Source organism: Artibeus jamaicensis, unplaced genomic scaffold (genome assembly GCF_021234435.1).
Source record: "Artibeus jamaicensis isolate MK-2021 breed Jamaican fruit bat unplaced genomic scaffold, CSHL_Jam_final scaffold_804, whole genome shotgun sequence".
NCBI classification, from domain to species: Eukaryota; Metazoa; Chordata; class Mammalia; order Chiroptera; family Phyllostomidae; genus Artibeus; species Artibeus jamaicensis.
The window spans coordinates 2,871,972-2,890,426 of NW_026522055.1; the positions used below are offsets into that span (position 1 = coordinate 2,871,972).

The following is an 18,455-nucleotide window of genomic DNA, read 5'->3' on the forward strand; positions in this document are numbered from 1 at the left end:
AAAATAAATGCACATGTAAGCAGAACAACATGCATGTTTTTCTCTCAGTCTATAAAATCAATAAAGTTTTAAAAAACTTGTGGGTTCTGTCAACTCACTCAGTTCTGTCAACTGTTTAAGAAAACAGTTCTGTTAACTCTTATGTTCACATCAGAATCTCTGGTACACTGTCAGAAAAGAAAAAAATTTTAAAGGATATCTATACTTGATGGATGTTGCTTTTTTGAGCCAGCCAACAGTCCTGTTGGACAGAGTGAGTTTTTTTAATTTGGCCATATTTGCTGTCATTAAGGTAAAGTGGGTCCCAGTGCGCATGAGAATGTGGATTGATACAGAGTTGCCAAAACTATTTCCAGGAGTTGGGAATACCAATTTTAAAAATCTTGAACCATTTAAAAAACCTTTAGTTAGTAAACATATTTCAAGTATGATATATGGTTAGTCTTCACAAATACATGAAAATGAAACCATCACCACAGTCATAAAACTGACCATATTTGTCACCGGGAATTTATTTCTTGGGCTTCTTAATTTCTCTCATCACTTCAAAGGTCTTTAAGTAAACATTGAGTTACATTCCATTCTAATAGATAACTGCAATTTCTTAATTTTACATTACGAGATGAACTTTTTCTGCTTTCATTTATGTTGCAAATATATTTGGAGATTTACTGATATATTAGTGGCTCATCATTTTGCTGAAAATTTTCTTTTTAACATATTACTGACTTGATCCATTTAATTTGGTTATTTCTAATTTTGGGGTGTCTAAATAAAGCTGCTACAGTCCCCACTGGTCTGACTCATTGGACTGAGTGGAAGCCTGTGAACCAGAGTGTTGCTGGTTCCACTCCCAGTCCAGGCACATGACTGGGTTGTGAGCCAGGTCCCCAGTTGGGGACACAAGAGAGGCAACTATATTGATGTTTCTCTTTCTCTCCCTCCCTCTCTCAAAAGTAAATAAAATCTTTAAAAATAAATAAGGTAAAGCTGAGTATGATTATGTGGACATAAGTTTTATTACCTTAACTGCACAGCCTGTGTCATAGGGTAGGTGAATGTTTAACAAAGAAATTAGCCATTTGTTATTTAAACTGATTGCATCTTTTTGCATGCTTCTGGCAGTGTGTGAGAGCTTCATTTCCTTTACATCCTAGGGAATATTTTGTTGGTAAATAGTTTTTATTTAAAATTTTAAAATATTGTAGTGCTACCTCACTGGTTTTCTAAAGATTATGGTGAGTTTTAGGTGTATATTTGCTATATCTGGCTTTGCTAAGGTGTCTGATCCTATCTATCATCTGCCAATTTTCTAAACAAAAGGACAGAAAAGCAACAAAGGTGAATGTTGGGATTTCACTCATTTGTTGCCTTAAAAATTTTTATTAAAAATGGTTCTTGGAATGAAATTTTAATATTTTCTGTTATTTTCATGCTTTGTGCAATGTAACAGATATCCTTTATTTTAACCTCCATCTATTAATATTCTCCATAACTTTTAGAAGTCCAGTCATTTGATAATATAATAAGCCCTTATTTTGTAGTGTCATCCCATTTTTCTGGTCTTTTATCATGGGGTTTCTTGTATTGGAACAGGTTTCTAGAGGAGACCAGATAGCATCAAAATGAGCAGGGTGGTTTGGACTCCAAAAGCTCAGTTCAGAGGGAAATAGGCAGTGATCAGACTTCCCATGCTCTGGTTCAAACACGTTGAATTTGAATACTAGATTCCAAAATATTGAGACTCATAGTCAAATTGTTACAGGGCAAGAGCTGGTCAGCCTCAGGTCAGCTGTAGTATGTGGGATTTTGACTGTGTAGAAAATCTAGGTGATTATCTGGGTGTGTTTATTAAGGGTGAGCACAGTGAAATAATGGAAGGACTTAGGGTAGAGAAAGCAGGAGGGAGCCTAAGATGGTGCTGTGCTGTGGCTCCCTAGAAAAGTTAAAGGAAAGGAGTGGTCAAAAGGCAGGAATGCTGTTCACTGCAAAGTCAGAGAAAAGCGAACCTTGGAGACAGGATCAGGGAGTAACCTGGGTCAGGCCACTGCTGCCTGCTGGTTCCCTGGCTGCAAGTCCCCTGGGGACCCTTAGAGTTTAGGAGGAAATAAAAAATCCATGCATGGGGCGTGGGCATGCTGCAGAGCACCCCTGCCCTGAGTCCTTGTCCTGAGGGCTTTTTTATCTTTTCTGCAGGTGACAATCTTAGAGGAGGGTTTCAACAGAATATTCATTAGCTTTCCAGGTGCCTTTTTAACATGCCGATGCATCAAAAGGAGTGCATAAGAGAGGCTTGGGGATATTTGATCAACTATACTGTTTACTTTTATTAGGGTCTATCTGGCCTTTAATGTCACTTTAAAAATTTGTTCCCTTGACTTCATCTGTCATTGCCTTTAGCTGGCACAAAGGACATTAATTGATCTGTTCTCTATTTCCCTGACCAGGATGTATTCTCTGCTTAGGGATGGGAGATACATATCTTTTGCTCTCAAGTGTTCTTAGTTAGAGGAGATAAAGTCTTGTTATTCACCAGGTGGCTGTAAATTGCTCAAACTCTTTGGCCTTATTTATTTTTTTTAAAAGAATGGATGATTTCCTTATTTTTTTTTTAACATTTCATTTATTTATCTTTAGAGGGGAAGGGAAGGAGAGAGGGAGAGAAACATCAATGTGTGGTTTGCCTTTGTGCGTCTCCTGCTGGGAACTGGCCTGCAACCCAGGTATGTGCCTTGACTGGGAATTGAACCACGGTTGTCTGGTTCACAGGCCTGCGCTCAATCCACTGAGCTACAACAGCCAGGGCTTCTTTAGCCTTATTTAATTTTGTTATTTCAGTTTCCCCAATCCACTTGCCCAGGAATTTTCCTAAATTATTGTTATCCTGCCACAAAATAATCTTTTCTTCAGGTCTGGACTTTAGTTTTCTCCTCTGTAAAGTGGGTATAAGGTATATATTTTTTTCCTCTCAGCTGTTGGACAAGGACAATGCTAAGGTGCTCATTCTCAATGAGCAGATATGTGTGGACACTCCTAGACTCCCACAACCCCCACATCTGCAGACTCATTTCCAGACCAGGCACCCCCTCACACCTCTAATGCAATCTCTACCACCGCTGTGAAGCACTCACTGGGTCATGTACAGTGTGAGAACCAGGGAGGATCAGCTGAAGCTGCTTTTTCCATTGGTACAATTATTACAATTCTCTTATTTCCTTAAAATGTCAAAGCACTTACCCTCAGCCACTCAGTCATCCAAGGAAACATTATTTTATTTTATTTTTTAAAAGATTTTATTTATCTTTAGAGGGAACGGGAAGGAGAGAGGGAGAGAAACATCAATGTATGGTTTGCCTTTCGTGCATCCCCTGCTGGGAATTGGCCTGCAACCCAGGAATGTGCCCTGACCGGCAATCAAACCGTGATTGTCTGGTTCACAGGCCCGTGCTCAATCCACTGAGCTACACCAGCCAGGGCTGGAAACATTATTTTTACATATTCATTTTTTGAGAGAAGGAAAAGAAGGAAGAAAGAAACATCAAAGTGAGATACATGGAGCAGATGCTTCTAAACACTCGCTGATTTGGGACCAAATCTTCACTGGTGTGTCCTTACCAGGACTGCAACCAGGAAACTGCATGATGACACACAAACAAATGAGGCACACTGCTCAGCACCTGGGGAACCTCTTAGACTGAGCTACAGTTTGTCTGCCTTTTGATTTCCAGCATGAAGTTTGACCCTCAGGAAACCTTGGTAATTTGGGCCGGTAGTCTGCAACTTGACACGTATTTTAGCTCTCAGGCTGTGATCCCATTTGTCTTGGTGAACTTGATGCCTTATTTTAACTTTTGGAGTGTTGTTTGTATGTGGTACTGACATTCACCCTGAAGTGGAGGGGCCAGCTGGATGTGAATGCTGCAACTTAACATTTGGAACTAATTCTGGAGACCTACACGATCCCTGTTTCATTGTAAAGTGACACCTCTTTTCCACGAAAGGGACCCACTGCCCAGGTGATTCTGTCTCGTAGGTTCCTACTGGCTATATGAGGCAGTAAAACTCACCTTGTCTTCCCTGCAACCTGTACTGTGTTCTGGACCCACATCATCCTTTTCAGTCTTCTGTTTCTGCTCGCCAAACCTTTGGTTTGGAACATGATCTTTCCGAACACAAACCCCACTGCAGTGCTCAGCACCCTGGGCCACAGCTGAGACCCTTATTTCATATTCCAGTTAGCAGAGATACAAACAACTGTTTTTGGATACAATCTGAATAAGAAAAAAATTTAAGTAGAGATTTTAAAGAGAGTAACAACCATGGTCGCAGTCAAGATCTTCTAAGCCCAGACCAGATGTTAGGAAAGTTGAAGGCATCATTTAAATAACATTGAACTCTAAGCAATGTTATTCTTAATTTTGAGATAATTTATGATTTTATTTATTCATAACTTTGAGATTATGCCTGATTATCTCGCTATTTGTATTTTACAGTATTATATTGGTATGTTTTTGAAGAGTGGCTTTCACTAAAGCCAGCAGAAAGACTTAACCTCCACCTTTATCAAATGTTAGTAAAATATTCCTGCAGATTCCACTTGTAATTCATGCTCTGAAGTGATGAAAATGCATATCCAAAGATTGTTATGAAAACATTAAGTTTCCCTAATGCAGTGAATAAGACACACCGCCTTCATTCTATTCACTTCATGGGTAGCAAGGCTTTTAGCATGAACATCATAAGGTCCAGTGTGCTTGCAGTGATCAGAGGAAGAATACTCCAGACAGGTATAAAGGGAACATGGAGGGAAAATATTTGGCAGCCCCAAAGAAAGTGTACACGGATGCGCAATACTGTTTAGCTCCTCAGAATGTATTCCATCTAGCTCTTGGTATTTGTTTTGCAACCCCAGAAAATACTTTCCTCCATAATATTTCTTTTTTTTTTAAAGATTTTATTTATTTATCTTTAGAGGGGAAGGGAAGGAGAAAGGGAGAGAAACATCAATGTATGGTTGCCTTTCATGCATCCCCTGCTGGGAACTGGCCTGCAGGGAACCGGCCTGCAACCCGGGTATGTGCCCTGACTGGGAATCGAACCGCGATTGTCTGGTTTGCAGGCCCATGCTCAATCCACTGAGCTACACCAGCCAGGGCCCATAATATTTCTTAATGTATTTGGAAGATATGGTTTATTTATTCTAAGACTAGAACATGTATCTGGGGATACATGTAAATTTGCTCTACAGCAAATTTACATTTGCTAACAAAGTGTCTACAATATGACCTTACTGGTGTGGTTCAGTGGATTTAGCGCTGGCCTGCAATCAAAAGGGTGGTGCGTCAATTCCCTGTTGGTGCATATGCTTGAGTTATGCAGCAGGTGTGTGCGACAGGCAAACATTTGATGTATCTTTTGTTCAGTGATGTTTCACTCTCACTCTTTCTCTCTCTTTTGCTCTCTAAAAAATAAAAATAAAATCTTTTTTAAAAATAAAAAAAAGGTGTTTATAAAATTGTCATCCATGAAGATGTTGAAAGTGAGGATCAGACCCTGAGAAAAACATTTTGGATTGAAATACCATTTTTCCAAGAAATAATGATTGTTTCACCTGTATTTGTACATATTTCTTACTGAATTTTCTGAGACATGGTCTGTTCTGGAAATATAAAGGTATGACATGGACCTGGGAATAATGACTACATACAAAATTTACATGTGGTGCCAGGACGGCTGCAGTGTTGCATAACTTATAAATTATGTTTGTAATCTTATCACATTCAGAATGCCTGAAACATTATCTCACTTGATATCTTAAATATGTCTGTAAAAGGCAAATTTTCTTTCACTGTGGTTTTTATATTAACAAAAACTCCAATAACCATCAGAATTCAATAGTCCCACATTTTAAAAAATTTTCTAATGGACGTGCAAATTATCTAAACAGTAGACCTCTATTTAATGTTTATATCACATATCATAGTCTTATTGTTTCAAAGGCATGCCCTACTGTTTCATGTTATATTTGTCACATACATAAATGATGGTATAAGTACATCTTTTGTTAGCTAAAATTTTCAGGACTGTAATGCAGGAATGCTTCTTTTATTACGACTCACTGTTTGGATTCACAGACAATGTGTTTTTATTAATATAAACCCAAGCTGCTTGGCCAGGAAAAGATTGTTACAGAACAGACGGTGGGGTGGGGGCAATTATACTATTACCAAAAGGATACCCTACTGGGCTTGATGGTCCACCACCAGATAGGAAAGACATTTCTCAATGCCAGAGATTTGTGGGAAAAAAAAAAAAAGGAAATGTTTATTTAATGCTATACAGACTTTAAGTAGTGACCTAATGTCACTACTTTAAAATATCGAAGTCCTTTTGGATACCCACAGATGCCCACAGTGCTTCCTTCTCCCTGCTGCCCTAATTTGGGGTACCGTAACTCTGGAAAAGAAGCAAACATTCGTGTTTTAGGCTGTTGCACCATCAGCTGTGTCACCATCCAGGCAGGATCTCTAATTAATCCAAAGTCATGTGGCACATTCTCTCGGCCTACTGGCAAGAGTTCTTTTACCCTTCTCCCAAGCAAAGTCTCTCCTGCTTCCCAGGCCACTCAGCCAAAGGGAGCACCTCAGAGCCATGTAGTCCTCTTCTACCAAAGCTGCAGGGATCACCACTCTGGCCAAAAGTGCTTGGCTCTCTCTGCACCTCCCAGTCCTCTCTCCAATGGCTGCCGTATCTGGATTTAAATCTCTACGCCAATCTTCCTCAGCAGCCCCATTTCCGACTCCTCCCACAATCAGTTGCCAGCACTCCTATATCTTTTCAGCTTTACAGGGCTGCCATAATGAGTCTGGGCAGGTGTGGCCCCATGGCAGGGAGCCAATCTTGTCCAAGCTCTTGCGCAGGCGCTGTAGCTGTAGCTCAGGGACCTACCTCCCAGTTACATCTTGCAGGGGTGGGGTGTGGGGGGAGTCACTTCCATCCCCCCAGGCTCAGAGCTTGGCCACAGGTATTTAACATCTATGCAACCAATTAAAGGCTGTGGATATGTAAAACGACCATGCCAGAGATTAGCTGCAAAGCTATTTTGCTGTACAAAACAGCTCTCAATGGCCCTGCTCCATTCGTCCCTTTCCCCAACTCATACCCATTACTGGGGGAGGGATGAGGACATCTTATATGTTTTTCTAATATTTCTTGGACACCTTAAGTTCTGGACCCCATTCCAAATCCCTTTTTGCACCCCCCCCTTGGTTGCACCCTGTTACAAATGACAACTCCTCTTAACCATTTTCCAGGTGTCTTTTGTGAGGACATATCATCTTCCACCGGCCTTCCCAAAGGATCACGGCTTTTTTGGCAGCCGGAAGAGATGTGAGAAAAACCCAGTAACACCATTTTGGACAATGTGATGTATACTACCCAGAATACCAAGCGAGGAACACCGTGGCGCCTAGCCAATAAAGGGCCGGAATAGGCCGGGTCAGGGGCGGGCGCCGCTAAGGCGGGACTTCCGGATGGACTTCCGGCGCCACGTGGGGCATTTTTGTCTCTACTTAGAGATCAACCACGTTGCGCAGAGGTTCCAGATTACTGGGTAATGGTGAAGATGCCGTGGTGGGGAAGGCGCCAGGGCTATGGTTCACACAGCACACAGGAGAGTAAGGAGCTGGGCGACCCTGCCTGGGTGAACAGGACCAAAGCCGGGACAGGGGTCGCCATGCCCTCGGTGTCCTCATCTTCCGCCGTTACTTCTCCGCCTTACCCACAGCCTTCGTTGGTGGCCTCCCTGAGAGGCGCGACTGGGGTTAGTGCACGGCCTTCCCCCTTCCCTCCTTCATCGCCTCACCACCGGAACCCTACTTTCCGGTGTGCGGGCGTCCTACCTCCCAGGCTTTGCGTCAGGGGTCGTGAGGAAAAGTCACTGGAGAGAGGAGTGTTGTGGTTTCTGAGGACACAGCAAGTACGGTGCAGAGTGGATAGGTTTTATTCGGATTTGAAATTCCCATGTGGATCTGGGTGGTGAATATTGAAGCAAAAATCAGAAGTGAGGTAGGAAGGACTTTCGCTGCTCATTTGGGACTTGACTGGGCTGTAGATCCATCAGAAAACTGGGGTTCTTATGGATCCTAACTCCTAATGCCTAATTTTGGAGTGAGTCCAGAGATATGCCTCTGCTACGGTGCAGGAAGGTGGCAGAGCTGAGGGAGTGAACCTGGGGTCTGAAGATGTAAATGAGGCCAACATTCTACAATTTTGTACGTAATAAAAGTGTGAGTTGATGGTCCTGGTTACCTGTTCTGTGGCCTTTAGTGTAAAGCATAAGCCCATGTTTGGCTGTGCTTGGAGGCATGATCTGGGAGACTCAGTGGACTTGCTTGTTGGGAAGAATGGGACTCTAGTCACAACCCAACGGTTCAGTGGCATTTATTGCTCTCCCCTGGGTCCCCCAACGGAACTGCTGTTGTTCAACATGGTTAATGGGTCTGTGATGAAAGAACAGCCAGCATTGGTATTAGGGCCTGGTGTCCACAGTGAATTGCAGAGCCCTGGAGGAAATTAAGTGTGGGGAGGTTTTATAAGGAGTAGTATTGTGGTTCTCAGGCAGCTCTCATTTGTGTCCACTCTGACAGGTTAGTGTGACCTTTGCGGACATTGCCTTGTATTTCTCCAGGGAAGAATGGTGCCTCCTCAGTGACCATCAGAGGCACCTGTACCTGAGTGTGATGGTGGAGAACTTTGAACTTATATCCTCGCTGGGTAAGACCCTCACCAGTTACATGGACTTAGCTTTACATTTCCCATGCCTCCTATTGTCTAGTAGGTCCTTACTCCTCACATGTGGACTGTAAGCACTGCTTGATTTTCCAGTTTTCTGAATAGTTGCTTTCCTTGGTAGGACTGCTTTGTTTGCACTTCCCTTTTCTCCCCATGCAGTACCAATATCTATTGTACTGAACTCAAAAGGAAGCATTTGTGGCTTGTAATGTTGCAGAGATCCTAAGGAATTCCACCTTGATTACTGAGAAAAAGCATTTTTTCTATTCCTGTTGGTCATTTGTACATATTTGTTTGGAAAATTGTTTCTACATTTTTCTTGGCTAATGAGTTTTGAATCCCTTGTATATTGCATATAAGCCTTCTCACCTCCTGAGACATGGCTTTTTCAATTGGCTTAATTTTGCTTTGCAGATATTACTTTTTCTCTTTACTTTTTATACTGTCGCAGTGATTTTGGCAACCCTGCATTAAGCATGTTTAATGTTGCCAGGTTTTCAGCAGGCTCAGATGCTGGTTACCAGTGCATAGTGATAAAGTAATTTTAAATAAGTTATATAGAAGGGGTTTTTTGTTTGTTTTTGCTTTTAGACTCAGGTGTTGCTCTGTTACTAGCCTACAGGATAGTGTGGACGGAACTTTATTATTTACTGGGAAATCAAAATAATTAATGTGACATTTTCTGATCCAAACCCACAATACCTCCAAGTCATATTATCATCACTGTCTTACAGTGTTCGGTGTACAGATTTTCACCTTTTTTGGTTGAATTTATTTCTGGTATTTAATTGTTTTTTATGCTATTATAATATCGAGTACTATTTTTATTTCTTTACTTACTTTTTAATCCTGATCCAAGGATATGTATGTTGATTTTAGAGAGAAACAGAGAAAGGGCGAGAGTTAGAGAATCATGTATGAGAGAGAGAAACATCAATTGGTTGCCTCATATATGCGCTCCAAACTGCAACCTACTTGTGTACTGTGACCTAAAATCAAACCCTTAACCTTTTGGTTATGTCACAATGCTCCAACGAACTGAGCCACCTGGACATGACTCTTCCTTTTTTTAATCAAAGACTTTATTTTATTATTAGTGTGTAGCAACAGAAGTGGGATTTGTTTGTTGGTTTTGTATACTGTAATTTATTCTCCATGAATTAATGTATTTTTATTTATTTTATTTTATTTTATTTTTTAAAAGATTTAAAAAATTTATTTATCTTCAGAAGAGAAGGGAAGGAGAGAAGGAGAGAAATATCAATGTATAGTTGCCTCTTGTGCGTGCCCCACTGGGAACTGGCCTGGAACCCAGGCATGTGCCCTGACTGGGAATCGAACCACGCTACTCTGGTTCGCAGGCCCGCACTCAGTCCACTAAGCTACACCAGCCAGGACAAATTAATGTATTTTTTAAATTGTTTATTTAGTGATTTTTAGACAGAGGAAGGAATGTGAGAGAATGGGAGAAAACATTGATTTGTTGTTCCACACATGTATGCATTCATTGGGTGGCCCTTGCATGTTCCCTGATGGGGAATTGAACCCACAATCTTGGCATTTGGGACCATGCTTTCACCAACTTAGCTACCTGGCCAGAATTCTGAAGCTGTTTATTAGTTTCAGAAATTTATAGTGGGAATTTGACAAGTTTTGTATATGTAAGATTATGGCATGTGCCAACATCTCTTATGAGGCATTGTGATTCTTAGTGTCAGGTGTAATGTCTTATCTTAAGTTGTTCTTTAATTTATTTGAGACTTGAATCTTTTGTTTTAGTTTAGGTAAAGGTTTGCTAATTTTGTGTGTCTTTCAAAAAATAGTTCATAAATACTCTCTTTTTTGTGTCTTGTCACTATTGCATTTATGTTGGTCATAATATTTATTGGAATCTGTTCCTTTTCTAGTTAACTTTCTTGAGGTGCAAGGGAGTTCTCTTTTGGTTTTTGTGGGGTTTTCTTTTCTTGACAACTGATTGTTCAGGAGTGTATTGTTTTCATTTCATCATAGTGAATTTTCAAGGTTTCTAGAAAGTAAACTTGATTTTAAGATTTATACATTGTGATGAAATGAGATACTTGATGTGATTTTTTTGTCAAAGTTTGAGGCTTGATTTTTTACCTAGTATATGATCTACCTAGAAATGTTTCATAGGCATGTGAGAAGAATCCATCATCTGCAGCTTTTGGATGGAATGTTCTCTATATATTTATTAGTTCAGGTGCTCTAAAGTGTAGTTAATCTTCAATAATTCCTTATTACTTTTTGATGGGATGATATATCATTGTTAAAAAAGCAATATTGAAGTTCTTTACTAATAATTGGGTTTCTTTTTCTGCCTTCACATCTGGTAGTATTTGCTTAATTATATGTAGTTGCTCTGTTGTTTAGTTCATAATGCTTACATTTGTTATCTCCTTGATGAATTGACTTATTTATTATTCTCTGATGAATTTAGAGTCTCTCGTGACAGTTTTTGAGGTGGCCTGTTTCATCTGATAAATTTTGAGCTGCTTTTTTTGTTTGCCTGTAATATTTTTTGCATCTCTTTACTTTTAGCCTGTTTGGGTACATAAAAGGTTCAGTGTCTCTTGTAGGCAGCATATTGCACCTGTTCTTTTTTGTCTTTATCTTTTCAGTCCCAATAATATCACTTGATTGGAGAATTTTTTTAAGGAGCTGTAATTGCCACTTCTTCATTGGTTTCTGGTTCTTTTGCAGTGTACTTTTTTGTCTTCCTGTCTTGTGGTCTTCTTTTGTGGTTTAAAGATTTCCCATTGTGGTTTGACTCTCTTCTCTGTTGTATGTCTATTACATACATTTTTACTTGTGTTTTCCAAAAGATTTATGTAAAACTACTCATACTCTTTACAATCTATTTTATCCTGATAACACTTTCTTTTAAAAAAATTTTTTATTTGTTAATTTTTAGAGAGGGAGCGCAAGTGAGAAACATCAATTCATTGCCTCTCGCACACCCCCAACTGGGGACCTGGTCCATAACCCAGGCATGTACCCTGACCAGGAATTGAAACTGTGACCTTCCAGTCTGCAAGCCAGTGCTCAGTCCACTGAGCCATACCAGCCAGAGCCTGATAACACATTCAGTTGCATCCAAAAATTCTGCATTAGAATCACCACCACATACCCCTGTACATGCTTTTCACATCACAATTCACATCTATTATAAAGTACACAATGTGCCCTGGCTGTTGTAGCTCAGTGGATTGAGCATGGTCCCGCGAACCAAAAGATTGTGGTTTGATTCCCCGTCAGGGCATATGCCTGGGTTGCAGGCCAGTTCCCAACTGGAGCCAGTTCCCAGCAGGGGATACACCAAAAGCAACCATACATTGATATTTCTCTCCTTCTCTCCTTCCCTTCCCTTCTAAAGATGTATGTGTGTGTGTGTGTGTGTGTGTGTGTGTGTATAAAATATAAAGTGCACAATGTTAGCTTTGTTATCTTTACTAGGTTTAATTTTTATAGTAGTTACATAGTACATGTTGTACCAATCCATTGTTACAGTACTATGAATTTGATTTCATTCTCAACTTCACTGGTGATATTTACACTTCACATCTACTTGAGTTTCTATTTAGTATTCTCTTATTTCATCTTCAAAAACTTTAGCATTTCTACAAGGTCAGGTTGAATGGCAGTAAACTTCTTGGATTTGTTTGTACGGGAAAGTATTTTATTCCAAAGAACAGGTTTTTCTAGATAAAATATTGATGGTTTCCATTTAGTGTTTTGAATATATCATTTTGTTTTCTCCTAGCCTGCAAGTGTTTTTGAGAGGAACATACTGTTACCGTTACTCAGTTGTTTCCCATCCATGAGATGAGTTTCTATATTCTTTCTTTTTTAAAAAGATTTTATTTATTTATCTTTTAGATGGAAGGAAGGTAGGGAGAAAGAGAGGGAGAGAAATATTGATGTGTGAGAGAAACATCAACTAATTGCCTCTTGCACACCCCCAACTGGGAGCTTGACCGGCAGCCTAGGCATATGACCTGACTAGGAATTAAGCCACAAAACTTTCAGTTCATAGGCCAACCCTCAATCTACCAGCTAGGGCAGTTTCTATTTTCTTTCTGCTTTCACAGCTCTCTTTGCCTTTGATTTAAGGTACTTTCATTATAATATCTTTTGGTGAAGTCCAGTTTAAAATGTTGTACAGGTACCTTTGAGTATCTGTGCACTTGATTATTCACAGACCTTTTTCCGATTTGGGAACTCAGTCTTCAGTTTATTTTCTTTAAATAAATGCTCTCCCTTTATTTCTCCTTTCTTCTCTTTTCTTCTCTCTTCTTCTCTCTGTCTCAACCCACCACCAACACCCTCAGTGTTTCCAGGAATTTCCATCATGCATGTATCTGTTATCTTGATGGTGTTACTTAATTCACCTTGCTAAATTTAAAAAATTTATTTCCCTCTTTATTTCATTTCATCTTGATGCTTTCAAATGTCCCCTTAGAGATGACATGCTTAAGGGATTCTTTTGATAATCCTTCTTTCATTTTTTATTTTATTCATTGCAATCCATCAATTCCAGTGTTTGTTTTATTATTCTTAAATTTTTCTATCTGATATTGTCCTTATGTTTCTGTGTTGGTTTCTTTATTTACTTGGTTTCATTTATGTTCTGATGTAGCTCATAGACATTTTTAAATTAAATATTTTGGATTTCTCATCAGGCTATACATAGATATCCATTTGTTTTGTATTGATTATTTAAAAACTATCCTCTTGTTGGTGTCCTTCTGTTTAATATCATCCTCTATTGATGTCTATTGATTTGATAAAGCAGTTACTTCTTTTCATATGCACTGGTCCCTAGGGAACAGTAGTAACCTAGGGACCAGTTCTGACTAGAGAAACAGATTTATCTGCATGTGAATTCAGGAGTGTTGGCTAGGTGAGGTGGTGTGTTTCAAAGTCAAGAGAATGCCCACAAACCTATTCTTCTTGATAGTACGTGAGCTGAGGTCAGAATAGCAAAAAATGTACTGGTCCACAGTGGCTTTGGCAGCATGTTTTTTCACTGACAGTCAAGGGTTTTGGAGACTTTGGTGGCTAATACAGCTGGGCACATACTGATTTTTATTTTCTCTCTTCACTAGGTTGTGGACAAAGAAATTTCTTTTGGCTTTCATGCTGAGAAACACTGTAGGGTCCTCTGATGTGTAAATGTGGGAAGTTTGCAAATGTTGTAAGGGCCTCTCTGGTTCTTAAAAAACAAAAATTTCCAGTGTTTTTTACAGAACAGTCCACTAAAGTCAACCTGCGTGCAGTCACAGTGGCTGATAGAGTAACTCTGAGCCTTATTTTTGAGCATTGGCATTTTCAAATATGTTTGGTAACCTCATCTTCCCAGTCATCATTTGTAGTCTGTTCTCTATTTTTCCCTCTTTTGCTTTGCTATTTTTCTTTTTTTGCAATTGGTTTTAGAGAGAGAGATGATGGGGAGTTGGGCAGAGAGGGAAAGATTGATTTGTTTTTCCATTTATTTATGCATTCATTGGTATCTTCTTTTATGTGCCCTGAGTGGGGATCAAAGCCACAACCCTGGCGTATTGCGATGAAGCTCTAACCGACTGAGCTGACTGGTCAGGACTAATTTGTCGTCTGTCATAATCATATTTTTATTCCCTTTCCCCATGTTCGATTCTGTAACGGACTATAGAAATGATCCCTGAAAGTATAGTCTTTGATTCTGTTTGTGAATAGCTGTCTCCTTGTTCTGAAAGAAGGAAGAAATCAATTTCTTGTTTGGACACCTTCCTGACCTCATGCACATAAATCTTTGTTCCCTGATCTCTTTTGTGCTTTCCCCCTACCACAGTGCTGGCCATCCATTTCTTCTGTTTTTCTTTTAACATTTATATCATCTGTATTCAATGTAGGGACTAATCTGGGATTTAAGAATCATTTGTGCATCCCAGGAGAAGATCGACACTATACATGGCAGAGTGAACCCTGAGGCTGTCTTAACCTGATGAAGGGCCGTTGGAAAGCATTTGATGCCAGGGTGTTCTTAAGGTTATGCCTAGGAACCCCCTTTTGTTCCCCAGAAGTATTTTGATACTATTGCCAGTTCCTTACCAAATTGAACTTAATCATCTTTTTGGTGACATGCTGTCAACTATTCAGTTCTAAATTATCATTTCTACTTAGATTCCCAGCCCATGGATAATCTTCCTCTTTCTAAATTTTACACCTCAACCATTACTCTTGCAGGTTGTTTTTCACTTCACTTCAACTTTGTTCCATGCTTACAGTCCCTTGCAGTAAGCAAGTACTATATAGACCTTGAACATCATATTCTCTAGTACAGGTGATGTCAATAAGTTTGAGTTCATCAAATTATTCTACACAGTCTCACATCACTAGCAGGAAAGTTCCTATAGGAAGCCATCTGTAGAGGAACAACTAGTAAGGCCCTGCCTCTGTTCTCTGTGTCCCATCTTATGCTCATGTCTTTACCTTGGTGAGGTTTCCACCATTCTTGACTAACAGTGATTTCAGAGCCTAATTCACATGTCTTGAAAATAATTTTATAGAATCATGTAGCTGTTACAGATGGCCATTTCTGATTAGGATATTACTTCCCTATAAAGTCAACATATTCTTCACCAGCATTTCCTTTTGTTCAGGTTGCTGTCATGGAGCAGAGCATGTGGAAGCATCAGTTGAACAGAGCTTTTCTGTAAAAATGTCACAGACAGAGAATCCCAAGTTAGTTGTATCTTCCAGGAAGAGCCACCCTTGTGAGAGTTGTGGGCCCGTCTTGAGAGACATTTTTCAATTTATTCAGCAGCATGAAACACAGTATACCCTTAAACTGCTGAGGTGTGGGGCACGTGCAAAACAATTTTATTTGAGTACAAACTGTCACCAGTACCAGGAGCAACATGTGGGAGAAAAGCCTTTCATAAGAGTTGTGGACAGGATGTCTGTTGGGAAGGGCTGCAATTTTGATGTGCCACAAAAGCTTTTTACCTGTGTGGAGGTTGGACAAGACATCAATACAGGGTCAAGACATCAACAACAGGCTACTCATACCAGGGAGGAGCCAATTAAAATCTCGACATCTGAGGTGACTATAGGAAAAAGAAAAAATTATTCTACCCCCAATGAATGTAAAAAAGTTGTTGCTTGTAACGACACGTTTTTTGAGAACAGTGCTGTTCATACTGCAAGACAGTTTCTTGTATGCCATATTTGTGAAAAACATTATACCAGAATGTCTAGTTTTCGTTATCATCAGAGAAGTCACACTGGAGAGAGACGTTATAAGTGCAGTGAATGCAAGAAATCTTTCATCAGTGGCTCTGGCCTTCATTATCATCAGAGAGTTCACACTGGAGAAAGGCCTTATGCGTGCAGTGAATGTGGGAAAACATTTACCAGTAGAACTGGATTTTGTTATCATCAGAGTGTTCACCGACCTGAAAGTTCTCATGAATGCAGTGAATGTGGAAAATCTTTTACCAGAATCAGTGTTCTTCGTCGTCATAAGAGAATTCACACAGGAGAAAAGCATTATGAGTGCAATGAATGTAGAAAATCTTTTCCCAATACCACTAAACTCCTTTATCACCAGAGAATTCATAATGGAGAAAGGCCGTATGAGTGCATCGTATGTTGGAAATCTTTTACCAGTGATAGTGGCCTCCGTTATCATCAGAGAGTCCATACTGGAGAAAGGCCTTATAAGTGCAGTAAATGTGGGAAATCTTTTGCTAGTGATAGTGGCCTCCGTTATCATCAGAGAGTTCACACTGGAGAAAGGCCTTATGAGTGCAGTGAATGTAGGAAATCTTTTACCAGTAGTACTGGCTTCCGTGCTCATCTGAGAGTCCACACTGGAGAAAGGCCTTATAAGTGCAGTGAATGTGGGACATCTTTTACCAATAAAGCTGGCTTCCGTGCTCATCAGAGAGTCCACACTGGAGAAAAGCCTTATGAGTGCAATGAATGTGGGAAATCTTTTGCCAGTGATTCTGGCTTCCGTATTCATCAGAGAGTCCACACTGGAGAAAGGCCTTATGAGTGCAATGAATGTGGGAAGTCTTTTTACAGTAGCAGTAATCTCCGTTATCATCAGAGAATTCACACTGGAGAAAGGCCTTATGAGTGCAGTGAATGTGGGAAATCTTTCTCTGATAGGTCTAGCTTCGTTTATCATCAGAGAGTTCACACTGGAGAAAGGCCTTACGAGTGCAGTGAATGTGGGAAGTCTTTTTACAGCCACAATGGCTTCTCTTACCATCAGAAATTACACAGGAGTTAGGCCTTATGAATATACTTAATGAGGGAAATCTTTTAGCCAAAATTCTAACCTACCTTCTCATATAAAAATTCACATGGGGACATGGTCTTAGATGTCTAGGAAAGGTACTTTTTCCCCCCTGTTCACAAATGTATAGGGAAAGTTTGAAGCCTTGTGTATCTCTCACAATGAAATATCTACAATAAGGAAATTCTCCAGAAATTGTTTTTTATGTGGGAAGCATATGTATCTAAATTGTGCTTTCTGATTTATCCAGGTCTATGACAGATCCCTGTCACTGCATGCTTCTGTTAATGAAGAGATTGCATCTGCATCATGTATAAGGTTATCACAGATGTATCAGTCACCTTTCTAATGTGCTCATGGAAGATAAGTTATCTGGTTTGTTGGAGAAAATTAGGAGTAGCCTAACTTTTTAGATCTTTCTCCTTTCACTCTCTCTAGTTGGCGCATTGACAACTCATTACCGATCCAGAGAATATAGAATCCAGCTGTCAGCATGCAGGGCTTTTTTTTCATGGTTAGGTATGAGTGATACATTTTTGAGTGCCCATGTCACCAGTGCAAGAACTGCCAGGCTCATTGCCTTTTGGATTGTAAATAATAAAGGCTTTTTTTCTTAGTTCTTTAATGTTGTGTGTTTATTGTGTGTGGATAATTTATATACAAACTTAGATCCTACAGGCATGGAGTGGTGAACAATTTTATGTGTGTCTCACATTTTCTCTGCCTCAATGCGGACAGTTTACTGCTCAGATTAACTTAGCAGTTTTTTTCACAAATTTCCATTCCTGGTTGACTGTGGGCTCCCTAGTTCTGATGAGAATTCTTGATGCTGTGAGTTTTAAGTGACACAGAGATCACTCCAAAGAGAGGGTAGCTCTGTCATTCTCATGTACATCTGGGAACAGCATGGACTGTTTTTAAATTTCAGCAACATTTTTGAAGGGAATCTCTGGCCCAGGTCTTGCAGGGCCATGTAACATAATGTCTACAATTACATGGGTGATGGTCACTAGTTGCAGTACAATAGAGGTTAGGGGAAACTGTTTGCAGCAGAAACACTGGTCTAAGTAGGCAGTTGGAGGAGACTGCAGCTAGCTAGGTGGAATGTGCCTCTTCTGAGCATGCATCCAGACATGTTTTTGAGAGAAAACTGCAGGATCATTGTGTACACAAATGACATGGCTTACAGGAATATTTATCTACAGTTGATTCAGACATTGTCATTGAATATAATCAAAAGGTTTGTGTCCATGGCCAGGTTGCTCAATTGGTTAGAGTGTCATCTTGATCTGATAAAGTTCTGGTTCAATCTCTGGACAGAGCGCATACACAACCCAACAAATGAATGTAAATGTAA

General features: G+C 39.9%; 1 protein-coding gene across 1 annotated transcript; it reads left to right on the top strand.

Annotated features, from left to right (window-relative positions):
- Positions 1–7,333: 7,333 nt before the first annotated feature.
- LOC119038459 (zinc finger protein 211-like) lies at positions 7,334–17,714 on the top strand. Its single transcript, XM_037130955.2, has 3 exons — positions 7,334–7,822; positions 8,649–8,775; positions 15,453–17,714. Exons 1-3 carry the CDS (start codon positions 7,616–7,618, stop codon positions 17,090–17,092), a joined length of 1,974 nt encoding a protein of 657 aa, XP_036986850.2. The 5' UTR covers positions 7,334–7,615; the 3' UTR covers positions 17,093–17,714.
- Positions 17,715–18,455: the final 741 nt, after the last annotated feature.

Excerpts from the sequence above, each read along its gene's own strand:
- LOC119038459 (XM_037130955.2), top strand. The coding sequence starts at position 7,616 with ATGGTGAAGATGCCGTGGTGGGGAAGGCGCCAGGGCTATGGTTCACAC. Across the intron at positions 7,823-8,648 it reads CCCTGAGAGGCGCGACTGGG|GTTAGTGTGACCTTTGCGGA; the intron begins GTTAGTGCACGG and ends CCACTCTGACAG. Across the intron at positions 8,776-15,452 it reads TGAACTTATATCCTCGCTGG|GTTGCTGTCATGGAGCAGAG; the intron begins GTAAGACCCTCA and ends CCTTTTGTTCAG.